This window comes from Salmo salar, chromosome ssa03, assembly GCF_905237065.1.
Source record: "Salmo salar chromosome ssa03, Ssal_v3.1, whole genome shotgun sequence".
NCBI classification, from domain to species: Eukaryota; Metazoa; Chordata; class Actinopteri; order Salmoniformes; family Salmonidae; genus Salmo; species Salmo salar.
The window spans coordinates 75957155-75984495 of NC_059444.1; the positions used below are offsets into that span (position 1 = coordinate 75957155).

The following is a 27341-nucleotide window of genomic DNA, read 5'->3' on the forward strand; positions in this document are numbered from 1 at the left end:
GCAGAGTGGAGGAGATAAGTGAAGCACTGACTAGACTGAAGAACAGGGACACACCATAACTACTGACAGTTCATGATGAAATAAACTATTGCTTTACTACTGATGATTATAGGGTTGACAGGTGAACACTTTTAGACTGGATTTACTTGAACAGATTGTTATGTGAGATTTCGAGTCCAGGGATTTTTTCTAATGTTACTTTGTCTCCACAGGAATTCATGGTCAGACAGCGACTCAGTCTGAATCTGTAGATAAAAAAACCTGATGGAACTCACAAACTGACCTGTACATATACTGGGTTTAGTGGCCATGATTGGTATGCTTGGATCAGACAGGCTCCTTGGAAAGGACTGGAGGGCAGCGCAACTATTGGGAGTGGTAGCACTTACTACCCCCAGTCTGTTCAGGGACGGTTCACCATCTCCAGAGACAATAGCAAGCAGCAGGTGTATATCCAGTTGAACAGTCTGAAGACTGAAGACTTTGCTGTTTATTATTGTGCCAGAGACACAGGAGGCTTCAGTGCTGTACAAAACCTGGTCGACACTGATCTTGGTATGAAAGTCTCTAGGGGGACACAGATTATTAAACCTAGTCCTGGACTAAAAAGCATGCTCAATGGAGAATAAAAAAAGAGACGTGATCGGGTCTCAATGTAGTCAAGGTATGAAATTGTTATTTTGTAATATTTTGGGGGGGCTTAGTTGTGGTCAATTTGCAGTGTACACATTACCCCACAAAAATCTTTCTGCTGCTAAATCTAGTTGCCTACCCCTGCTCTAGGAGGTGGATTCTCACACATATTAAGCCTGATATACCCGTTATTGATGCACAAACCGGTTGGGGTTTTACTTTACCTTCTATAACAGTATTTTAATGTTTGGTTTGTTAATTGTGATATGCTGTGTGTAACATACATTTTTATAGTTTACACAGTGTCTTCTAAATCAAAGAGGAAATGCAAAGCATGAATATGTTGGCTACATGAAGAAACATTTATAATGTAGCCAAATTATAGGATTCCCTAGGAAACCCTGACTAACACATTGGTTCCTAACCTGTCACAGTAACTCCTCCCTGGCATTTTTCTTAGTTGTCGTGTCAAACAACACTGTATTCAAAGTGCCCACTATTATTTATATTCTAACAGAATTAGAATAAACATTCTATTTCCACGATTCCAACAGTTCACCCAAGTGTTTTGCTCTAAAATGGCAAGTCAAATCGCAACTGCAACATTTGGTTAAAAATAAGGCCTAGATTTTTTTGCCCATATCGTGCAGCCCTTCGTAGCAGTGTGGAAATGATCTCAAATGAGTGCAGGAAATGCATAAACGTATAACATTTCAGTAAATCATTTTGGGTTGAAGTTGAATTGAACAGTATAAAACAATCAGAATGGAGACAGATGCATTAATATCAGTTAGATTGTAATGTTGCACACCTAGGGTTACGCACTATTCATAAAGCGGACCTAGAAATTCTATTATTCAAAAACATAAAATACCTTAAAAAATACTGATATTTTGGCGATATCATCCAGCCCAAGTAAGAAATCGAAATGTTTATCCTCTTATACAAACCCCCTCACCTCTATGCAAAGAAGGTAATCAATCTATTTAAATAAAGAGCAGTGTCCATCTGTCCTTCACTCAGTTGGAGTAAAAGTGCAGCTTCCACCAGTTTAACTACAACACAAAACCATGTTCCCTACATCTCTGCTGCTGCTGGCAGCTGCATCCTGTGAGTTTCTCTCCGTTTGGGGGTTATAAATAGACAAAGAAAAAAACAATGATTATTATTTCAAATGCCCAACTAATTAGTAATGCTGAGTAATTTGGACCATCATTCATTATTTTCTTTTTTCACAGGTGTGTACTGTGGTGTTGAGCTCACCCAGCAAGGCCCAATGGCCATAGAGCATGAACAGTCTTTGGACCTATAAGGTCTGAGTATTCTTTGATTAATGACAACTACGCAACAACTTGGATCCAACAGCCAGCAGGGAAAGCACCAGAATGGATTGCCCATATTTGGGGTGGTTAAATTATTAGATTAAAATATTTACTGAAAAACAAGTTCAGCATTTCCAAAGCCCCTGCTAGAAGCACAGTGATTAACCATGTCTGCAGACTGAAGACACAGCTATGCATTACATTGCTCGCTACCCTCCACAGTGACAAAAACCAGGGCCAGACCTGTATTAAAACCCTCAGCCCATTTTGAACAATAACATATATGTTAGTGTAACAGCTTAGACCACATCAACAGATAATAGTATCTTCTAACAGAAGAAATGACAAGACTGGAAGCAAGTTGTCTGGACAACTTCAGCGTCTCATCCCGTCAGCGGGATCAAAATCCAGCGAAAAATCATATCGCCATTAGCATAACAAATTTAATAATTAGAAAAAATAAAAAAATAAAAAGTTTTTTTTTCGTTTTATAGATACACCTCTCCTGAATCGACCCACGTCGTCCAATTTCAAAAAGGTTTAACAGGAAAAGCAAATCATTAGATTATGTTAGAGGAGTCCATCGTAAAATGCAGCAACATAGCCATTTTCCGACCAAACACATGCATCACAAATAACCAAAAAACAGCTAAATGCAGCACTAACCTTTTACAAACTTCATCAGATGACACACCTAGGACATCATGTTACACAGTGCATGCATTCTTTTGTTCAATAAAGTTCATATTTATATATGAAAACAGCATTTTACATCGGCGTCTGACGTTGACTAACTATTTTCCCGTCAAATGCATCCAGGGAAACAGTGCTACATTTTACTGAATTACTATTCGAAAACATTTTTCAAATGTAATATTGTCATTCTAAGATTTATAGATGAATATCTCTTGAAAGCACCTGTCATACCAGATTTAAAAATAACTTTACTGGGTAATCACACTTAGCGATAAAAGGGATGCGATACTCAGAAAATGAGCAATTAAATACAGCTCGGCGCCATCTTGGAACAATCGCATTTCACATCTAATGTTGTATAATATTGTCAATAATCCCTTACCTTTACTTGTCTTCATCAGAAAGCACTTCAAGGAATCCCAGGTCCACAACAGATGTATTTTCGGTCGAAAAAGTCCATCCTTTATGTTCAATTAGCTTGCTGATGTTAGTGCGTCCGAAGGGCATATCCAACTAACCTGCCTTGCGCGCCACAGTGGTTTCGAAGTAGTACTTTTTTTTCACATTTAGGTTCGTTCAAACATGTCAAACGTTGTAGAACATAAATATTCAGAGCCTGTTTCAACAAGAGAGCCAATAAGATTCGAGGGGGACGATTTCAATGTGTTTCAAAACGTTTCCAAAGGTGGGGGTAGACAGGGCCGCCGGCGTCATAATGGTGATGGCCCTCCCGCTGTGACCAATTTCCAACGCGTCTCATTCACTGAGTTTCGACAGTAGAAGGATCAAAACACTTTGTAAAGACTGACGACATCTTGTGGAAGCAATAGGAAGTGCTCAATAAACGATATCTCATGGTGTGAATTATAGGCGACGACGTGAAGTTGAGTCCACAATTCAGAATTCCACTTCCTGGTTCAATCGGTCTCGGGGTTTTGACTGCCATATGAGTTCTGTTATACTCACAGACACCATTCAAACAGTTTTAGAAACTTTAGGGTGTTTTCTATCCACAGGTATTAATTATATGCATATCCTAGCTTCTGAGTCTGATTAGTAGGCCGTTGAAAATGGGCACGAATTTTTCCAAAATGCGCTGTGGCGCCCCCTATCCTAGGGTAACGTCAAGAGGTTAAAAACATTCTCAAAATATCTATTTTGTATTTTTCTTTTGGTATCAAAAATAATCACTAACATATAAACAAACCATCCATCACAAACATGTAAAAATACATTTGGACCTAATTCCTATTTAACAAATCCACACCATCACTCATTCATTCATTCTTTACCCAGTGCAAGACCATTCACATGCACACTGGCCTATCCACACAGCTTAAAACTTTTCATTTAACTAGCATACATGGCTAGAAACACAGTGCAATATATTCACTATCCCTCCCTGAGAAACAATGAGCAGCCATCTGTTACAACAACTTTGTAAAATCACTAACAGACCATTAGTAGTACATTTTATTTACAAATAACAATAATGCGCATAACTTTATACATAATACCGACGTATAAAACAGGAGAAATGAGACTGGAAATAAGATGTCTGGTTTGTGCACAGCTTCGCTCAGAACAAGGAAGTAGTGCCAAGGTCAAAGTACATTACCAACCAGAGCTCACAGATATCGCAGTCTCCCCCTTGTGGTGATTATTGGTATGAACAACATCCAATGTAACGTCTGGAGGACATACGTTCTTAAACAGAATATTTATTTAGAAAAATAAGGCGTACATTTTGTGTGCTTCGCATTAGCTGGCAGACATACTTATACTAATACCACAGTATTAGCACAGAATTAGTAGTGATATTCAATCATTATATTATTTAGTAGCATGCTTCCGTTTTCATTTGTTTGTTTCCATTGGTTTGGATGACTAATCATCCCTAATCAGGCCACTAGAGCTCAAGCTAGGTTAACTGGAGGGTTGTTAAGGCATGAAGTACAGTATAATTGCATAATTGTTACCAGAACATGTGGTGTTTATTTGGCAGCATCATTATGAATCCAGTATGTTTTGAATTCACATTCTAAAGGAGATCTTGGTCAAAATACCCTATACTAATAATATCTAACCCATATGATAAACATTGAATCATATTATGAAGTAAGTTAAACGCTTAACAATCATATAGACATACAACACAGTGCCTCTTGAGCAGTGAAGTAATCCATGGACAGTATTTAAACTCTATTTGATCTTCCCTCCCAGTGAGGAGGAGTCAATGCAAAACTCTGAGCTCTTCCATCACTACTTATCTCACTGCAGAGTGAATGAAAGACAAACTGACTAGACTGAGGAACAGAGACAAATCATACGAAGAGTTCATGATGACATTTACTACTGCGTTTTTACTGATGATAATAGGACTGACAGGTGAAGACTAATATTGTTAGAAGAAAACCTTCAGATTGTTATTATGTGAGGTTTTGAGTCCAGCTAATGTTACTTTCTTTCAACAGGTGTTCAGAGTCAGACATTGACCGAGTCTGGACCAGTGGTTAAAAAGCCTTTAGAAGCCCACAAACTGACCTGTACAGCCTCTAGTTTAGACATAAATGGCTACTGGATGGCATGGATCAAACAGGCTCCTGGTAAAGGACTAGAATTTGTGGCAGCGCACTATGACAGTAGCAGTATTGCCTACTCTCAGTCTGTTCAGGGTCGGTTCACCATCTCCAGAGACAACAGCAAGAAGCAGGTGTATCTCCAGATGAACAGCTTGAAGACTGAAGACTCTGCTGTTTATTATTGTGCTAGAGACACAGTGACACAGGAGGCTGCAGCACTGTACAAAAACTGGTCAAAACTGATCTCAGTGTAAAACTCTCTGTGAGTCTATGACCCATTCTCTGTCCCCATCAACCACATGTCATCAACAACACACAAACTGGTCAACACATACCATACTCTCACAGACTAATAATGAAATATTAAAAACATAAAACATTTGATAAGAAAATAAATAACTCACAAGTAGACATTTAATGGGCTGAGTCTAGATCCTTGAGGGACACCAACAGTTAGATTGCTATGTTGTGCCATTGCAAGAAACATTGACAATTTGCCATCCATCGAGTTAGACTATTACTTCCATGTTAATCGTCCTAGTCGTTTACTGGCCAACAAGCTACTCAGATCAATTAGCTGGTATAGCAACTATTGAATCTGAAACAGAGGAATTACTATCAGAACCCAAATTAACCTCTATGGGCTAGGTGGGACGCAAGCGTCCCACCCGTGGTACACTCCATCAACAGCAGGTGCATTTCAAGAGCGGCAAATTTGAATCCAAATAAATGTCAAAATTCAAATTTTTCAAACATACAACTATTTTACACCCTTTGAAAGATAAACATCTCCTTAATCTAACCACGTTTTACGATTTCAAAAAGGTTTTACGGCGAAAGCATAAATTTAGAGTATGTTAGGACAGTACATTTACAAGAGTTGTGTGTAATGTTGTGCCAATTCAAAGACAGGCGTCACCAAAACCATAAAATCAGCTAAAATTATGCACTAACCTTTTACAATCTCCAACAGATGACACTCCTAGGACATTATGTTAGACAATGCATGCATTTTTAGTTCTATCAAGTTCATATTTATATCCAAAAACAGCGTTTTACTGTGGCGTTGATGTTCAGGAAATCGTTTCCCTCCAATAACCGGCATTCAAGTCAGCACCACAAATTAAATAATTAAAATTAGAAAACATTGGTAAAATATTATATTGTCATTTAAAGAATTATAGATTTACATCTCTTGAACGCAATCAACTTGCCAGATTTAAAAATAACCTTACTGGGAAATCACACTTTGCAATAATCTGAGCACTGCGCCCAGAAAAATACGCGTTGCGATACAGACTAGCCGCCATGTTGGGGAGATCTAAAATCGAAAATACTATGTAAATAATCCATTACCTTTGATTCTCTTCATCAGATGTCACTTCCAGGTATCACAGGTCCATAACGAATGTAGTTTTGTTCAAAAAAGCTCATCATTTATGTCGAAAAATCTCCGTCTTGTTAGCACATGATCTAAGCCCGCCGGACTTCACTTCATGAACGAGGGGAAAAAATATATTTACGTTCGTTCAAACATGTCAAACGTTGTATAGCATAAATCATTAGGGCCTTTTTTAACCAGAACATGAATAATATTCAAGGTGGACGAATGCATTCTCTTTTATAACGTATTGGAAAGAGGGTACCCAACATGAACTCGCGCGCCAGGTGTCTAATGGTCCATCATCGTTCCATGGCTCTTGTTCGGTCAGATCTCCCTCCAGAAGACTCAAAACACTTTATAAAGGCTGGTGACATCTAGTGGAAGCAATAGGAAGTGCCAAAATATTCCTCAGCCCCTGTGTTTTTCAATGGCATAGGTTTAAAGGTAATACAACACATCAGGTATCCACTTCCTGTCAGAAAATGTCTCAGGGTTTTGCCTGCCAAATGAGTTCTGTTATACTCACAGACACCATTCAAACAGTTTTAGAAACTTTAGGGTGTTTTCTATCCATATATAATAAGTATATGCATATTCTAGTTACTGGGTAGGATTAGTAACCAGATTAAATCGGGTACATTTTTTTATCCAGCCGTGCAAATACTGCCCCCTAGCCCCAACAGGTTAAGAAATCAAAGATTCTCCCGCTTCTATACAGAACTGTACACCACTGAATGTAAATCTACACCAAGCCAGACTAAGTCCTTTCTAAAATAATTAAGAACTAATTTTCTCTCAACAGAGGAAGCCACATCACTGGGAGCCCAAATCTCTCTGAATGAACTCAAAAGGGCATTGATAGCATGAATAAAGGAAAATCACCTGGATGGGACGGTGTTCCTCCTGAGGTGTATTTAACATTTTTCAATCAATTAGATCCACTATTGCTCAAAATGAATAACACAGCTATTTATTTAATTAACAAGGGTTCATTTATTTTTTTTAAAACGTTAAGGATGCCACCTAGTGTTTTCACTATCTATCTTTGATAAAACGAGAAACTGTTTTCTAAAATGTTGTCATCCCATCTCAAGATTTACTTACCCAAATTGGTCCACACGGACCAAAAACATTTATCCATGGGATACCCTCCATCGACTATTACATAATCTTAAATGCTTCATCAGAAACAACAGTTCCTAGTGCTGCATTATCTCAAATCAAATAAAATGTTATTTGTCACATGTGCAGAATACAACAGGTTTAGACCATACAGTGAATTGCTTACTTACAAGCCCTTAACCAATGATGCAGTTTTAAGAAAATAAAAAAAAATCTAAATAAAAGTAAGAGATAAGAAAAATAAATAATTAAAGAGCAGCAGTAAATAACAATAGTGGGGCTATATACAGGGGGTACCGGTACAGAGTCATTTCGCGGGGGCACCGGTGTCGAGGTAATTGAGATAATTATGTACATGCAGACAGGGTTGTTAAAGTGGCTATGCATAGATAATAGCAGAGAGTAGTAGCAGCGTGGGTGGGGGGTAGCAAATAGTCTGAGTAGCCATTTGATTAGCTGTTCAGGAGTCTTATGGCTTGGGGGTAGAAGCTGTTTGGAAGCTTCTTGGACCTAGACTTGGCACTCTGGTACCACTTGCCGTGCGGTAGCAGAGAGAACAGTCTATGACTAGGATGGCTTGAGTCTTTTGACAATTTTAGGGCCTTCCTCTGACACCGCCTGGTACAGAGGTCCTGGATAGCAGGAAGCTTGGCCCCGGTGATGTACTGGGCCGTATGCACTATCCTCTGTAGTGCCTTACGGTTGGAGGCCGAGCAGTTGCCATACCAGGTAGTGATGCAACCCGTCAGGATGCTCTCGATTGTGCAGCTGTAAAATCTTTTGAGGATCTGAGGACCTATGCCAAATCTTTTCAGTCTCCTGAGGGGGAATAGGTTTTGTCGCGCGCTCTTCATGACTGTCTTGGTGTGCTTGGACCATGTTAGTTTGTTGTTAATGTGGATGCCAAGGAACTTCAAGCTCTCAATCTGCTCCACTGCAGCCCCGTCAATGAGAATGGGGGTGTGCTCGGCCCTCTTTTTCCTGTATTCCACGATTGTCTCCTTTGTCTTGCTCACGTTGAGGGACAGGTTGTTGTCCTTGCACGACATGGTCAGGTCTCTGACCTCCGCCCTATAGGCTGTCTCATCGTTGTCGGTGATCAGACCTACCACTGTTGTGTCATCAGCAAACTTAATGATGGTGTTGGAGCCATGCCTGGCCGTGCAATCATGAGTGAATAGGGAGTACAGGAGGGGACTGAGCACGCACTGCTGAGGAGCCCCCGTGTTGAGGATCAGTGTGGTGGATGTGTTGTTACCTACCCTTACCACCTGGGGGTGGCCTGTCAGGAAGTCTAGGATCCAGTTGCAGAGGGAGCTGTTTAGGGCCAGGGTCTTTAGCTTAGGGATGAGTTTTGAGGGGCCTATGGTGTTGAACGCTGAGCTGTTGTTAATGAATAGCATTCTCACATATGTAACGCCCTGGCCATAGAGAGGGGTTTTTGTTCTTTATTTTGGTTAGGCCAGGGTGTTACATTGGGTGGGCATTCTATGTTAATTTTTCTATGTTTTTGGTATTTCTTTGTTTTGGGCCGTGTGTGGCTCCCAATCAGGCACAGCTGTAGTTTGTTGTTGCTGATTGGGAGTCACACGTAAGGAGACTGTTTTTCCTTTGGGTTTTGTGGGGGATTGTTTCTGTTTAGTGTCTTGCACCTGATAGTACTGTTTGGCTGTCGGTTTTCTTGTTTTGTTGTATCGTGTTCGTTCTTAAATTAAAACTCAAGATGAACACTAACTCCGCTGCACCTTGGTCTACTTCCACAGACAGCCGTTACAACATAGGTGTTCCTTTTGTCCAGTTGGGAAAGGGCAGTGTGGAGTGCAATAGAGATTGCATCATCTGTGGGATCTGTTGGTGCGGTACGCAAATTGGAGTGGGTCTAGGGTTTCTGGGATAATGGTGTTGATGTGAGCCATGACCAGCCTTTCAAAGTGTTTCATGGCTACAGACATGAGTGCTACTGGTCGGTAGTCATTTAGGCAGGTTATCTTAGTGTTCATCGGCACAGGGACTATGGTGGTCTGCTTGAAACATGTTGGTATTATAGACTCAGACAGGGAAGAGGTTGAAAATGTCAGTGAAGACACTTGCCAGTTGGTCAGGGCATGTTCGGAGTACACGTCCTGGAAATCCGTCTGGCCCTGCGGCCTTATGAATGTTGACCTGTTTATCAAATCAAATCAAATTTATTTTTATATAGCCCTTCGTACATCAGCTGATATTCTCAAAGTGCTGTACAGAAACCCAGCCTAAAACCCCAAACAGCAAGCAAAGCATGTGAAAGAAGCACGGTGGCTAGGAAAAACTCCCTAGGAAAAACTCCCTAGAAAGGCCAAAAACCTAGGAAGAAACCTAGAGAGGAACCAGGCTATGAGGGGTGTCCAGTCCTCTTCTGGCTGTGCAGGGTGGATATTATAACAGAACATGGTCAAAATGTTAAAATGTTCATAAATGACCAGCATGGTCAAATAATAATAATCATAGTAGTTGTCGAGGGTGCAACAAGCACGTCCGGTAAACAGGTCAGGGTTCCATAGCCGCAGGCAGAACAGTTGAAACTAGAGCAGCAGCACGGCCAGGTGGACTGGGGACAGCAAGGAGTCATCATACCAGGTAGTCCTGAGGCATGGTCCTAGGGCTCAGGTCCTCCGAGAGAAAGACAGAAAGAGAGAATTAGAGAGAGCATATTTAAATACACACAGGACACCGGATAAGACAAGAGAAATACTCCAGATGTAACAGACTGACCCTAGCCCCCCGACACATAAACTACTGCAGCATAAATACTGGAGGTTGAGACAGGAGGGATCAGAAGACACTGTGGCCCCATCCAATGATACCCCCGGACAGGGCCAAACAGGCAGGATATAACCCCACCCACTTTGCCAAAGCACAGCCCCCACACCACTAGAGGGATGTCTCCAACCACCAACTTACCGTCCTAAGACAAGGCCGAGTATAGCCCACAACAATCTCCGCCATGGCACAACCCAAGGGGGGGCGCCAACCCAGACAGGAAGACCACGTCAGTGACTCAACCCACTCAAGTGACGCACCCCTCCCATGGACGGCATGGAAGAACACCAGTAGGCCAGTGACTCAGCCCCTGTAAAAGGGTTAGAGGCAGAGAATCCCAGTGGAAAGAGGGGAACCGGCAAGGCAGAGACAGCAAGGGCGGTTCGTTGCTCCAGCCTTTCCGTTCACCTTCATTCTCCTGGGCCAGACTATACTTAATCATAGGACCTACTGAAGAGATAAGTCTTCAGTAAAGACTTAAAGGTTGAGACTGAGTCTGCGTCTCTCACATTGGTAGGCAGACCATTCCATAAAAATGGAGCTCTATAGGAGAAAGCCCTACCTCCAGCCGTTTGCTTAGAAATTCTAGGGACAATTAGGAGGCCTGCGTCTTGTGACCGTAGCGTACGTGTAGGTATGTACGGCAGGACCAAATCGGAAAGATAGGTAGGAGCAAGCCCATGTAATGCTTTGTAGGTTAGCAGTAAAACCTTGAAATCAGCCCTTGCCTTAACAGGAAGCCAGTGTAGGGAGGCTAGCACTGGAGTAATATGATCAAATTTTTTGGTTCTAGTCAGGATTCTAGCAGCCGTATTTAGCACTAACTGAAGTTTATTTAGTGCTTTATCCGGGTAGCCGGAAAGTAGAGCATTGCAGTAGTCCAGCCTAGAAGTAACAAAAGCATGGATACATTTTTCTGCGTCATTTTTGGACAGAAAATTTCTGATTTTTGCAATGTTACGTAGATGGAAAAAAGCTGTCCTTGAAACAGTCTTGATATGTTCTTCAAAAGAGAGATCAGGGTCCAGAGTAACGCCGAGGTCCTTCACAGTTTTATTTGAGACGACTGTACAACCATCCAGATTAATTGTCAGATTCAACAGAAGATCTCTTTGTTTCTTGGGACCTAGAACAAGCATCTCTGTTTTGTCCGAGTTTAAAAGTAGAAAGTTTGCAGCCATCCACTTCTTTATGTCTGAAACACAGGCTTCTAGCGAGGGCAATTTTGGGGCTTCACCATGTTTCATTGAAATGTACAGCTGTGTGTCGTCCGCATAGCAGTGAAATTTAACATTATGTTTTCGAATGACATCCCCAAGAGGTAAAATATATAGTGAAAACAATAGTGGTCCTAAAACGGAACCTTGAGGAACACCAAAATTTACAATTGATTTGTCAGAGGACAAACCATTCACAGAGACAAACTGATATCTTTCCGACAGATAAGATCTAAACCAGGCAAGAACTTGTCCATGTAGACCAATTTGGGTTTCCAATCTCTCCAAAAGAATGTGCTGATCGATGGTATCAAAAGCGGCACTAAGATCTAGGAGCACGAGGACAGATGCAGAGCCTCGGTCTGACGTCATTAAAAGGTCATTTACCACCTTCACAAGTGCAGTCTCAGTGCTATGATGGGGTCTAAAACCAGACTGAAGCGTTTCGTATACATTGTTTGTCTTCAGGAAGGCAGTGAGTTGCTGTGCAACAGCTTTTTCTAAAATTTTTGAGAGGAATGGAAGATTCGATATAGGCCGATAGTTTTTTATAATTTCTGGATCAAGATTCGGCTTTTTCAAGAGAGGCTTTATTACTGCCACTTTTAGTGAGCTTGGTACACATCCGGTGGATAGAGAGCCGTTTATTATGTTCAACATAGGAGGGCCAAGAACAGGAAGCAGCTCTTTCAGTAGTTTAGTTGGAATAGGGTCCAGTATGCAGCTTGAGGGTTTGGAGGCCATGATTATTTTCATCATTGCGTCAAGAGATATAGTACTAAAACACTTTAGTATCTCCCTTGATCCTAGGTCCTGGCAGAGTTGTGCAGACTCAGGACAATGGAGCTTTGGAGGAATACCCAGATTTAAAGAGGAGTCTGTAATTTGCTTTCTAATGATCATGATCTTTTCCTCAAAGAAGTTCATAAATTTATTACTGCTGAAGTGAAAGCCATCCTCCATTTGCGAAGGCTGCTTTTTAGTTAGCTTTGCGACAGTATCAAAAAGAAATTTCGGATTGTTCTTATTTTCCTCAATTAAGTTGGAAAAATAGGATGATCGAGCAGCAGTAAGGGCTCTTCGATACTGCACGGTACTGTCTTTCCAAGCTAGTCGGAAGACTTCCAGTTTGGTGTGGCGCCATTTCCGTTCCAATTTTCTGGAAGCTTGCTTCAGAGCTCGTGTATTTTCTGTATACCAGGGAGCTAGTTTCTTATGACAGATGTTTTTAGTTTTTAGGGGTGCAACTGCATCTAGGGTATTGCGCAAGGTTAAATTGAGTTCCTCGGTTAGGTGGTTAACTGATTTTTGTCCTCTGACGTCCTTGGGTAGGCAGAGGCAGTCTGGAAGGGCATCAAGGAATCTTTGGGTTGTCTGAGAATTTATAGCACGACTTTTAATGCTCCTTGGTTGGGGTCTGAGCAGATTATTTGTTGCAAAAGGTCTTACTCACGGCTGCGGAGAGCATGATAACACAGTCATCCGGAACAGTTGATGCTCTCATGCATGTTTCTATGGAATGCCGTTTGAGTCTTAAAGCACGTGGTCAAAACGCAATTTTTTTAATGCTACGTGTGTAAAGTTAACTTTTTATGGATAGGGGGCAGTATTTTCACGGCCGGATAAAAAAACGTACCTGATTTAATCTGATTATTACTCCTGCCCAGAAACTAGAATATGCATATAATTATTAGCTTTGGATAGAAAACACTCCAAAGTTTCTAAAACTGTTTGAATAGTGTCTGTGAGTATAACAGAACTCATTTGGCAGGCCAAAACCTGAGAAGATTCCAAACAGGAAGCGCCCTTTCCGACCATTTCTTGGCCTTCTTGATCATCTCTATCCAAAACAGGGGATCTCTGCTGTAACGTGACATTTTCTAACGCTCCCATAGGCTCTCAGAAGGCGCCAGAACGGGGAATGATGACTCTGCGGGCCATGGCTGAAAAACAGTAGCGCATTTGGAAAGTGGTCGATCTGAGAACAATGAGACTGGGGGCGCGTGCACGAGCCGACTCCATGTTTTTATTTTCAGTCTTTGAACGAAAACAACGACTCCCGGTCGGAATATTATCGCTTTTTTACGAGAAAAATCGCATAAAAATTGATTTTAACCTGTTATGGCTAGGGGGCAGTATTTTCACGGCTGGATAAAAAACGTACCCGATTTAATCTGGTTACAACTCCTGCCCAGTAACTAGAATATGCATATACTTATTAGATATGGATAGAAAACACCCTAAAGTTTCTAAAACTGTTTGAATGGTGTCTGTGAGTATAACAGAACTCAAATGGTAGGTCAAAACCTGAGAGATTCCTTTACAGGAAGTGGCCTGTCTGACCATTTCTTGAACTTCTTTGCCATCTCTATCTATTACAAAGGATCTCTGCTCTAACGTGACACTTCCTACGTCTTCCATAGGCTCTCAGAGCCTGGGAAAAACCTGAATGTCGTCATTCCAGCCCCAGGCTGAAACACATTATCGCCTTTCTCAAGTGGCCGATCAAGGGACTGTGGGCTTAGGCGCGTGCACTGGCCGCCCCCGTCTTTGTGATTTTTCCTCTGTTTGCCGAAAAGGAGATCCCTGGTCGGAATATTATCGCTTTTTTACGAGATAAATTGCATAAAAATAGATTTTAAACAGCGGTTGACATGCTTCGAAGTACGGTAATGGAATATTTAGACATTTTTTGTCACGAATTGCGCCATGCGCACGACCCTGATTTACCATTTCGGATAGTTTCTGGAACGCACGAACAAAACGCCGCTATTCGGATATAACGATGGATTATTTTGGACCAAACCAAGATTTGTTATTGAAGTAGCAGTCCTGGGAGTGCATTCTGACGAAGACAACAAAGGTAATAACATTTTTGTTATAGTAAATCTGATTTTGGTGAAGGCTAAACTTGCCAGGTGTCTAAATAGCTAGCCCGTGATGGCTGGGCTATGTACTTAGAATATTGCAAAATGTGCTTTCACCAAAAAGCTATTTTAAAATCGGACATATCGAGTGCATAGAGGAGTTCTGTATCTATAATTCTTAAAATAATTGTTATGCTTTTTGTGAATGTTTATCGTGAGTAATTTAGTAAATTGTTAGTAAATTCCCCGGAAGTTTGCGGGGGGTATGCTAGTTCTCAACGTCACATGCTAATGTAAAAAGCTGTTTTTTGATATAAATATGAACTTGATTGAACAAAACATGCATGTATTGTATAACATAATGTCCTAGGATTGTCATCTGATGAAGATAATCAAAGGTTAGTGCTGCATTTAGCTGTCTTCTGGGTTTTTGTGACATATGCTAGCTTGAAATATGGGTGTCTGATTATTTCTGGCTGGGTACTCTGCTGACATAATCTAATGTTTTGCTTTCGCTGTAAAGCCTTTTTGAAATCGGACAGTGTGGTTAGATAAAGGAGAGTCTTGTCTTTAAAATGCTGTGAAATAGTCATATGTTTGAAAAATTGAAGTTTTTGTATTTTTGAGGAATTTGTAATTCGCGCCACGCCTATCATTGGATATTGGAGCAGGTGTTCCGCTAGCGGAACGTCTCAGCGTTTGACATGCTTCGAAGTACGGTAATGGAATATTTTGAAATGTTTTGTCACGAAACGCGCCGGGCCCACCCTTCTTTACCCTTCGGATAGTGTCTTGAACGCACAAACAAAACACCGCTATTTGGATATAACTATGGATTATTTGGAACCAAACCAAAGAACCGAAGAACAGCAAAGGTAATCAAACTTTTCTAATAGTAAATCTGAGTTTGGTGAGTACCACACTTGGTGGGTGTCAAAATAGCTAGCCCGTGATGTCCGGGCTTTCTACTCATAATATTGCAAAATGTGCTTTCACCGAAAAGCTATTTTAAAATCGGACATATCGAGTGCATAAAGTAGTTCTGTATCTATAATTCTTAAAATAATTATGTTTTTTGTGAACGTTTATCGTGAGTAATTTAGTAAATTCACCGGAAGTGTTCGGTGGGAATGCTAGTCACATGCTAGTCACATGCTAATGTAAAAAGCTGGTTTTTGATATAAATATGAACTTGATTGAACAAAACATGCATGTATTGTATAACATAATGTCCTAGGATTGTCATCTGATGAAGATCATCAAAGGTTAGTGCTGCATTTAGCTGTGGTTTGGGTTTATGTGACATTATAAGCTAGCTTGAAAAATGGGTGTCTGATTATTTCTGGCTGGGTACTCTGCTGACATAATCTAATGTTTTGCTTTCGTTGTAAAGCCTTTTTGAAATCAGACAGTGTGGTTAGATTAATGAGAGTCTTGTCTTTAAAATGGTGTAAAATAGTCATATGTTTGAGAAATTGAAGTAATAGCATTTCTAAGGTATTTGAATATCGCGCCACGGGATTACACTGGCTGTTGAGTAGGTGGGACGCAAGCGTCCCACTGGCCCAGAGAGGTTAAAATTGTGTAAAATAGTTGATTGTTTGAGAAAATTGAATTGTGGTATTTTAGTTGGTTTTGTATTTCGCGCCATGCGATGCCATTGGCTGTTGGCTATGGGTTCCGCTGGCGGAACGTCTAGATGCAAGAGGTTAAAGGCCGACACGTCCCGAGTGTTCTACGTGCCAAAGAAATGCAAAAATGTGGTACTTATGAGTACGCTGCATAGGGACGGGAGAATCTGTGGCCAGGAACATCAAAAACTAGAAATCATAATGGATTACAATGCCACAAAAGGAGGGGTGGACAATTTAGACAAGCTGGTGACTGGCTGCAGCTGCAAAAGAAGAACCCTACACAGGCCACTTGAGATGTTCAATATCTTGGACTTCTCAGCGTACAACGCAATTGTCATCTGGATGGTGTTGAACCCAGATTGGAACAGAGGGAAGCTCCAGAAGAGACAGCTCTTTCTCGAGGAGCTGGGCAAGGCATTGGTAAGACCTCAAATCCAGAGGAGGCAACATATCCCAAGGAACCCTGTGAGGAGGATTCAGGAGGAGGATGCTGGTTCCCCATCTGCCCGACCCACAGAACCAACAACTCCAATACCGGAAGTAAGTGTAAGTGATGTTGCATGTGTGTATGTCTGACTCTCCTACCTTGGCCTGCTGTAACTATATATGTGAGTGAGTGAGTGAGTGAGTGAGTGAGTGAGTGAGTGAGTGAGTGAGTGAGTGAGTGAGTGAGTGAGTGAGTGAGTGAGTGAGTGAGTGAGTGAGTGAGTGAGTGAGTGCAATGTTAGTAAAATTCCTGAACTAAGTGTTTTCATCATTCTAGATTGCAGCTGGTAGCAACAAGAAGAAGCACTGTGATGTGTGTGAACCCAAGAAGGACAGGAAGGCACAGTACACACACATCAAGTACAAGAAATGCATTTGCAACACACAAACTCCGTCCCTCATGTGGTGTGTAGACCGGCCTTAATTTGTATTCAATGTGGCTAATTTATAATTTCCATAAAACATTGTATGTAACAAAATGTAGAACGAATAGCTCTTTTATTGCTAAATGTGATCTAGCATAGGTAAATGGCAAATATTAACCATGTATGCTGTCTGTATTGCTGGTAATTGATATAAGTCAACATCTAAGTATTAAGAATTAAGTATTTTATGTAATTGTTGTGGCTATATTGTTATTGGCTATATTAACCAAATAATGTTGTGGGTCCATCAGACCTGCGAACATTGGATGAATAACATAAACATGAACACCACACAAGGGTCATGGCTACCACAGCATTCTGTAGTGATACGCCATCCCATCTGGTTTATGCTTAGTGGGACAATCATTTGTTTTTCAACAGGACAATGACCCAAAACACACCTCCAGGATGTGTAAGGGCTATTTGACCAAGGAGGAGAGTGATGGAGTGCTGCATCAGATGACCTGGCCTCCACAATCACCCGACCTCAACCCAATTGAGATGGTTAGGGATGAACGCTGAGTGAAGGAAATGCAGCCAACAAGTGCTCAGCATATGTGGGAACTCCTTTAACCTGTTAGGGCTAGGGGGCAGTATTTGCACGGCTGGATAAAAAAAATGTACCCGATTTAATCTGGTTACTAATCCTACCCAGTAACTAGAATATGCATATACTTATTATATATGGATAGAAAACACCATAAAGTTTCTAAAACTGTTTGAATGGTGTCTGTGAGTATAACAGAACTCATTTGGCAGGCAAAACCCTGAGACATTTTCTGACAGGAAGTGGATACCTGATGTGTTGTATTACCTTTAAACCTATGCCATTGAAAAACACAGGGGCTGAGGAATATTTTGGCACTTCCTATTGCTTCCACTAGATGTCACCAGCCTTTACAAAGTGTTTTGAGTCTTCTGGAGGGAGATCTGACCGAACAAGAGCCATGGAACGATGATGGCCCATTAGACACCTGGCGCGCGAGTTCATGTTGGGTACCCTCGTTCCAATACGTTATAAAAGAGAATGCATTCGTCCACCTTGAATATTATTCATGTTCTGGTTAAAAAAGGCCCTAATGATTTATGCTATACAACGTTTGACATGTTTGAACGAACGTAAATATATTTTTTCCCCTCGTTCATGAAGTGAAGTCCGGCGGGCTTAGATCATGTGCTAACAAGACGGAGATTTTTGGACATAAATGATGAGCTTTTTTGAACAAAACTACATTCGTTATGGACCTGTGATACCTGGAAGTGACATCTGATGAAGAGAATCAAAGGTAATGGATTATTTACATAGTATTTTCGATTTTAGATCTCCCCAACATGACGGCTAGTCTGTATCGCAACACGTATTTTTCTGGGCGCAGTGCTCAGATTATTGCAAAGTGTGATTTCCCAGTAAGGTTATTTTTAAATCTGGCAAGTTGATTGCGTTCAAGAGATGTAAATCTATAATTCTTTAAATGACAATATAATATTTTACCAATGTTTTCTAATTTTAATTATTTAATTTGTGGTGCTGACTTGACTGCCGGTTATTGGAGGGAAACGATTTCCTCAACATCAATGCCATAGTAAAACGCTGTTTTTGGATATAAATATGAACTTGATAGAACTAAAAATGCATGCATTGTCTAACATAATGTCCTAGGAGTGTCATCTGATGGAGATTGTAAAAGGTTAGTGCATCATTTTAGCTGGTTTTATGGTTTTGGTGACCCTGTCTTTGAATTGACAAAACATTACACACAACTCTTGTAAATGTACTGTCCTAACATACTCTAAATTTATGCTTTCGCCGTAAAACCTTTTTGAAATCGTAAAACGTGGTTAGATTAAGGAGATGTTTATCTTTCAAAGGGTGTAAAATAGTTGTATGTTTGAAAAATTTGAATTTTGACATTTATTTGGATTCAAATTTGCCGCTCTTGAAATGCACCTGCTGTTGATGGAGTGCACCACGGGTGGGACGCTTGCGTCCCACCTAGCCCATAGAGGTTAAGACTGTTGGAAAAGCATTCCTCATGAAGCTGGTTGACTGAATGCCAAGAGTGTGCAAAGCTAAAATATATTTTGATTTGATTAATACATTTTTGGTTACTACATGATTCCATGTGTTATTTCATAGTTTTGATGTCTTCACTATTATTCCACAACCGTGGATAGATGGTAACATTCACGCAAAACTGAAAGCGCAAACTACTGCATTTAACCATGGCAAGGTGACTTCCCTCCATCTTAAACTGACAGGTTTAGATTGTTGTGTTATTGTCATTATCCGTGTATGTAGGTGGCAGGGAAGTCAGGTGCAGGAGAAACCAAAGTGGTAAAAAATGGAGTATTTATTTAAAAAACTAACTCCAAAACCAACGTAGTAAATAATCCGGGTAAACAATAACCCGTCGCACACCGATACATAAACACGTACATAACATAACAAACAATCACCGACAAGGATATGAGGGGAAACAGAGGGTTAAATACACAACATGTAATTACTGGGATAAGAAACAGGTGTGTAAGGAGACCAGACAAAACCAATGGAAAATGAAAAACTGATCAATGGTGGCTAGAAGACCGGTGACGTCGATCGCCGAGCACCACCCAAACAAGGAGGGGCATCGACTTCGGCAGAAGTCGTGACAGTTATGTTAATTACATTGACACACAATCGATTAAGGATTTTAAAGGGGTACACAAATTCACCATCATGAGTAAGAAACTGAAAAATATTTCAAACAAACCCTATTTCATTGATAGAAAACATTTGTTACAGAAAATAAATGATTTGCAGTATGGATCAGATGAGAGAGGTTATTACCGCTAAATAAATCAATAGGGGAGTTTTAGGTGTGCCGCAGAATTTTATATCCCATCAAGCTGTACCAAGTTTAAAAAAATGTTGGGAACCACTGACTTAGATACAGGTCACTTTCTATGTGTGTAAATGCTACTGGAGACTAACAGGTTGCCAGGCATCAGAGCTGCTATTCACAGCAACACTTGTATTCAGCGCATGAGGCTTCTTCTGCTAACAACTACAGGGAGCTTGAGGACAGCAGCTCTTGTAAACCAGCTAAACACTATCATCTAGTGGAAATCGGAAGTCACACCATGAAGGAAGTATTTTTTACCGTAATAAGAGACTGGCCCTCATCTCTGCCACAGATAATACAGTAAGTATTATTTTGAGAAAATGATGTTGAATAGTGCTGGAGATCAAATCAAAGTTTATTGGTCGCATATACGATTTTCATGTCACACCCTGATCTGTTTCACCTGTCTTTGTGATGGTCTCCACCCCCCCTCCAGGTGTCGCCCATCTTCCCAATTATCCCCTGTGTATTTATACCTGTGTTTTCTGTCTGTCTGTGCCAGTTCATCTTGTTTGTTCAAGCCTAGGCAGCAAAGTGTTGGATCCGGAAGACGTGCTGCACCATAAGCTGGGTGTAACGCTTGGACGTCGTGGGTGTGGAGTCAGGCGCAGGAGGCAGAAAAATGTTTGGTACAATATATTTAATAAGTACCAAAAAATACATAATATGCCCAATCACAAAAGGGCGAAACAAAAACCCAAAGTCCAATAACACGATCCACAACACAAACACAGTGAAAACACGTAAGAAGCCCGCACACAGAACAGGTGGAGAGGCGGGCTTAAATAACACCACTAATTACCTAATAGAACACAGGTGCAACTAATAAAGACATGATTAACAGAAAAACATAAGGGGATCGATGGCAGCTAGTAGGCCGGTGACGACGACCGCCGAGCGCCACCTGAACAGGGAGAGGAACCACCATCGGCAGTAGTCGTGACACTGGGCCTTCTCCTTGGCCAGGTAGTTTGGGGAGGCTTGAACAAACAAGACTAACTGGCACAGACAAACAGAAAACACAGGTATAAATACACAGGGGATAATGGGGAAGATAGGCGACAAGTGGAGGGGGGTGGAGACAATCACAACGACAGGTGAAACAGATCAGTGTGTGACATTTCAGGTGTTATGGCAACTTTGATTTGATCTCTAGTGCTATTCAATATCACTCTTTTTGAATATGGAATGAAATGACGGATATGATGGAAAAAGTCTATCCTATGCAGCATTGTGTAATAAATGGTAAAACAATTTCAGTGATAGGTGTAGAACCTACAGGAGATAAGGTTAATAGCCCAGTGCCAGCTGTGGCCAACCTCCAGAGGGTGAGCTATGCAAACTTACTTCCCTTCCTCCTCTGTATATAAAGCAGCATGTTGCCAACTCATCATTCAACTCATACAATAGTTACTAGTTATATGATACTTCAGAAACCAGATTATGAATACCTGTGGGTTTGTTATTTTTTACACTAGCATGAATATTGGGTGAGTATGAAGCCAGTACATTTTCACCAGGAAAGTTACATTTGTTGAATTAATAATTTATTGATTGACCGCCGTAATGTTTGCAGGAGTTTGCTGTGATGAGATGGATCCATCACCTTCTCAGGTGAAACTGTTAAATTGTCCAGTAAAATCTTTGGGTTTGATATGACAGACTACTGCATGAACTGGATGAGGCAGAAACCAGGCAAAGCTCTGGAGTGGATTGGGAGAATTAACTCTGGTTCAACAGATGCACCAGACTACTCAGACTCCCTGCAAGGCCAGTTCACTCTGACTGAGGACGTCTCCACAAGCATTCAGTTCTTAGAGGCCAAGAGTCTCAGATCAGAGGATCAACTGCTGGGGCAGTTGCACCAAAACCACCCAGTCAAAACTATGCCACATATGCACACGCAATACCTCTGTGGCCCACCTAGGGGTCACTGCCCCTTCTTAGAATACCACTGTTCTACAGTATGACGTCCCAATACTGTACTATAATATGTAACACTCCACATTCTTACAAATTCATATTCCTGTAGTGCAAAGAACATTTATTTTACAATCTAAAGAGATGATGCACAACTCACTCTTTAAGTTTTGTAATTATATATGCTCATCTGTGCACTCTGTCCTTCATCCACAACGGACGGTGAGAACGGATTGGCATTTCTTCATATACATTTGGATTATAAAATCTGACAAGATCAACTCTACTGGCTAAAGACAAATTTCCAAGGTAAAAATAAGATCAGTTATTGAATCAGAGAGATTTGTGATGACTCCAGGGAAATATGACAGGTTCCTGATAGATGTATTGGTCTCTGGTGTGTGGAGAAGTTTTTGTATGGGTGTGTGTCATCGTGATAACTACGGGGGCACAGTGTTACACGTTATAACAAAAACCACTGTAGTGGAAATGGCTACCTACTTCATCTCATATGCAATTACAAGATAAAACATTTAAACAGCTTCGCCAACTATTGGATTCCGACAACAGAATGTATTTGTTTTAAATAAAAAAAAGCAGTATTTTTAAATTTAAATAAGAACTAAAAATGAACCTAATCACTGTCTATAACACTGTCTCAGCAAGGTTCTTTAATCCTTGTTATGTTGAAAATGCCTGACAGAGCAAAAGCTGAAAGCGCAAACTAAGAAAATAGTTATTAATAAGTAGTAAAACATAATTTTGACATACTGTTCATCAGATTAAAATCAATAGATCATGTTATGGTTGTTGTGAAAAGGTGCACATGTTTATTCCAGATTTGGCCCTGCACAGAGTGGTGGGGAGGTTTTTGTACAGGGTTAAACCACTGTGCCATATAGCGGGTCACAATGATACAGTCCATGACAAAAACCTACCACCTCTACCAAGCACAGAGTGTGAGAGTGCTGACACCTAAGGAACACAGACATACACATTCTGATTGTCTATAGACAGCTAACCTAAACGTGCTGGTACATTTATACACATTATACACTCAAACAAATGTCCATGGTATTTAGGCCTACTTCAGAGAAAGAAATCTCAACATTAAAAACTTTAAAACAGACATACACTGAGGAACAACTATTTTCTGTACACTGTAAATCATGTGATCAAAACATTTGCTTGAATTGAGCTTCAATGGTGGTTGTAAATGACACAGGATTGGAAAAGACATGGTCTACATGGAGACATTGGAGGTTTCAGTGAGTTTTACTGAGAGGATTCTGTGGCTGTTTGTGACATAGGTTTTTGTAATGGTGTGAGTCACTGTGTACGGGAATGGCCACAGTGATAAACATCAATACTAAAACACCTCCATGGACATGAGGGTTGACAGGATTGTACTGTCTGCATACTACACACTGACTGCACTCTGGACCCATATGGGAGATCATTTCACTGCTATGAATTTGAATGGTCAAATTCTCATCTTCATTTTCTCCATTCCAGTATTGGTTGCTATTCTACTATTGTCTCCTATGTTTCTGATTTCATATTGATTCCTACTGTGCTGTTTTTAGCCAAAATGTTGTATGACAATCATGTTCGTTTTTCTGACATGCCTGTCCATATAAATACACAGTGTAGCATCCTTTAAAGGTGGACTATCCTGACATTTCAGATGTAACAATCATGGTTATCACGTTGTCCAGACATATAGCTTTATTTACAGGAGGTATCAAATACCAAGTCTCCTATTATAGTCATATCAAACACTGCCTTAGTCCAAAGAGTATTCCTTCTACTGTAACATCATTTAGAAACATTCTATATCTCCAACTACTGATATACAGCTATAGCAATGTCAAGTGATCCATCTGAGGTTAGTTGGTAGGCTATATCAATGATTGATGAGACGCTTTTATGTTTCCTCCATAAAGACGTTGAAACCATTTTGTTCATAATCATTTGTTGGGAAACAATGTTGTACAGAACACAACAGATGCTTCCTTTTGATATTGAGAGAAAAGGCATCGATGTCTGATGTTTCACACAGCTGCCCTCACAACAGTGTAAATTCCCAGTCTAGACAGGAGAGGGGTTTTTGTACAGGGATGTATCACAGTGCAGAATAACGGCCACAGTGATACAGCCCATGACAAAAACTCTACCCCATCTCTAACACTGATGCTGGGTTTAGAGTGTGTGTTAGGGCAGAAACTAGGTGAAGAGCGTAGTGTGTGTTTCTCATACGTTTGGTTCACCATGCTTGATATATTCATAGGTTGTTTTTTAATTCTTCTGTTTTACCAACATATTTATCATCTGTTAATTAAGGAGAAACATTTATCGATGAGAATTGGACATAAAGTTCTTATGAAGTGGGAAACCAGTTTATACCTAAGTTTATTGTTATTGAAAGTTCATTGTGGGAAAACTATGGTGTCAATGTTGGAGATAAAATAACAAATGGTTTTATTGAGGGTGTCACTATGTGGCATGGGTTTTTGTACTGGCATGTATCACTGTGTACACTGGGGGCCACAATGATATACACCAGTACAAAAACCTCAGTACCAGTGGTTACCTCTCCTGACTCTATATTAAGTGATGGATCATATTGGAATGTTCTGAATACGCCTTATATGAATTCTGGATATAATGAATATGGGCTATGTTGAATATCACAGTTTTTTGTCAACGTTTTTTGAGATGTATTTTTTTATGTTTTAGAAACTCTATTTGCGTTTAAAAAGCTTTGACAAGCACTGAAACCATCACATACTTTTTTCATATCCTCTTTTAAAAATATTATATTCATAATCTTAGACTAGCTGGTCTCCTGCTTTTTCTTTTTTCATCATTTTTTTCATAATTGGAACAAACATTCAATTGTCTGGACTTAAAAAGTCACATTGACATTTTTTAAGCTGAATTATTTGTCATATATTGACATTTCGACAAACGTCAAATTTTGCTGCAAATGAAAACATTTTCACATAAATACATTACCCTTACTGTGGGAGCATTTGACACAGGTTTTTGTAATGGTGTGTGTCATTGTGTATGGGGGCAGCCACAGTGATACCCACCAATACAAAAACCTCAGCCTAGGTGCTGGTCATGGCAGCACATACTTACTGAAATCTCAGCAGACTCTGTGCCAAGTGACTGCTTATATGACAATACCTGCCCCAATCCAAATAGATTTAGTGCAGATTTAGTGCAGTGATACCTTATATCTAATACTGGTATCCAACTTTGCATTACACAGACCTAATGCCATGGTCATACATAAAAAAAGTTTTTGTTTTCTTTAGTTATATCATGTGACAAGACACCTACAAAGATAATATCAAAATAACAAAGGGTTGGCACCTTTCTTAATTAGCTGAGCTATACATATGTAGTCTGAAAATATTTGCCTAAAAATTGCTAAGTTTTCTTGATGATAAGAGGTAGCAATGAAAGGTCTAGGTCTTTAATCATGTGTTGAACACTGGTACCTACATTTGCCATTATCATTTACAGTGTCATATCGCTCGTCATAAAGCTGATGTTGATATGAGTTGATGTATGGATGGACAGAAACATACCGTAGATAAACATACAAATGAATGATGAATAAACTAAAATAACAGACATAGTGGGAACATTTTGGTCTTGTGGTAGACCGTATCCACACTGGATATTATTTATGTAATGAGAGGTAACAGACAGGAAACCAGCCATGTCATTCACCACACTGAGGGAGCAAGTGCTTCCTCATAACATAGGCACACTGACTGAAACCTCCTCTTGACTGAGGGTACATAGAGCCCTCAGAAACAAACACTATGTTATGAAACAGTGTGCAAATGTCACTTTCTATATCAACAAGCATTCAGTCTTTAGCCTGTTTTTCAATTGTACAATTTTTTCAACATTAGTCCTAGAACAAATACCAACCAAATTATTGCTTCTGAGTTAGTTGATCAATTGACTCATTATTTAGGTAGAGAATGTAAATTCCTGGCCCACCAATGAACTCAGTCCCTGAAGGCAAGGATGACAACTGGCAGATACTGCAGCCTGAGGACTTGGATACCCTTTTACTACATGCCATACAGCTCTGGAACTAGAAAAGTTACATGGCACCACAATGTTGTGTAAACATCTGTCACAAAGTGGCAACATGTCCTCCCCTCCCTCAGCCCACATAATTAGTCAACACAAAACACAATATTTTCCATGAATTTCATGTTTGACCGTCATTTAGAAGTGCTAGGTATAAGCAAAACAGCTCTCTTCCCTGCGGCGATGTAGTCTAGTCAGTAAACCTTGAGTCCAAGTCAAGTCCCTAGTGATCGAGTCAGAATCCTCGAGTCCAAGCTTGAGTCATGAGTCCTTTGGTAGTGCTAAAAGCTGCATTCCAACAATCTTTGAACCTACATTACATAAAGCAGAATGCTAAGCATCTTAGAGTATTGCACATTAGTCGAGATAGCTTGCTACAGTAATTCAGTAGCTATTGTAACTATGTTGAATTAAGCAAAGTGGAGAGACTTTCGGAAAACAAGGTCCCCTTGGTTCACCTCCTTCCTCACTAACCGCAAGCAGTAAGTCACACTTTGTGAGGCAAGATCAGAGGACTCCACCATTTTCTGCGGTGTCCCAGATGGGTAGGTGTTGGGACCTATCCTCTTCCTGCTCTACATGCTCCCACTTGGCCAGATCTTCAGACAACACAGTGTCAATTTCCACTGCTATGCAGACATCACACAGGTGAACATTAAAACAAGTCTGACACATCATCTGCTTTGTCAACATTATCCAACTGTCTGGAAGAGGTCAAATCTCAGATGCAGAACGACTTCCTCCAACTCAACAACAGTAAGACAGAGGCAATGCTGATAAGCATACCCCAGCAGATATATTTACATTTTTGTCATTTAGCAGACGCTCTTATCCAGAGCGATTTACAGTAGTGAATGCATACATTTCATATATTTTTTCTCACAACCCTGGCGTTGCAAACACCATGCTCTACCAACTGAGACACACCAACTGAGATCACCAACTCCTGCAGCATCCGCCCTGCCATAGATGGCCACATCATCCCACTCACATCAGTCATCACCAATTTTGGTGTGAAATTCTACCTGGCTCTCTCCTTCCATAAGTCACTTCCGTAAAACGTCATTCTTTCACCTGAATAACATCTCCCGACTAAGACCCTCACCACATCTGATGCAGAAAAGCTAATACATGCATTTACTGGGGGGCCTGCCTGCAAATTCAATTCATGAACTACAGCTCATCCAAAACAGTACCATAAGGATTCTGACACCAACAAAAAAGTCTGCCCCCGTCACTCCCATGCTTGC

The 27341-nt window shown here is 40.5% G+C and overlaps 2 protein-coding genes, 1 long non-coding RNA gene and 1 gene segment (V, D, J or C); 3 read left to right on the plus strand and 1 right to left on the minus strand.

The window, feature by feature from the left end:
- The window catches only part of LOC106601675 (uncharacterized), a gene marked incomplete in the record, with an annotated part of 737295 nt that overhangs the window by 681769 nt on the left and 28185 nt on the right, over positions 1–27341 (plus strand).
- Positions 1–27341, minus strand: part of LOC123741723 (uncharacterized) — a 149265-nt gene that overhangs the window by 115144 nt on the left and 6780 nt on the right. The window lies entirely within an intron of this gene.
- Positions 4924–5651, plus strand: LOC106592589 (immunoglobulin heavy variable 3-30-3-like). The segment is given in 2 exon segments: positions 4924–5039; positions 5126–5651. Coding segments are annotated over 2 exon segments (465 nt in total).
- On the plus strand, positions 16139–17597 carry LOC123741716 (uncharacterized). 2 transcript variants are annotated; one of them, XM_045715433.1, is made up of 3 exons: positions 16139–16793; positions 17017–17144; positions 17546–17597. In XM_045715433.1, the coding sequence occupies exons 1-3, from the start codon at positions 16269–16271 to the stop codon at positions 17589–17591; spliced, it is 699 nt and encodes a 232-aa protein (XP_045571389.1). In that variant the 5' UTR covers positions 16139–16268; the 3' UTR covers positions 17592–17597. The 2 variants fall into 2 exon arrangements, with proteins under 2 accessions (XP_045571389.1, XP_045571390.1); XM_045715434.1 differs by lacking the exon at positions 17546–17597 and having other exon boundaries at positions 16140–16793; positions 17017–17357.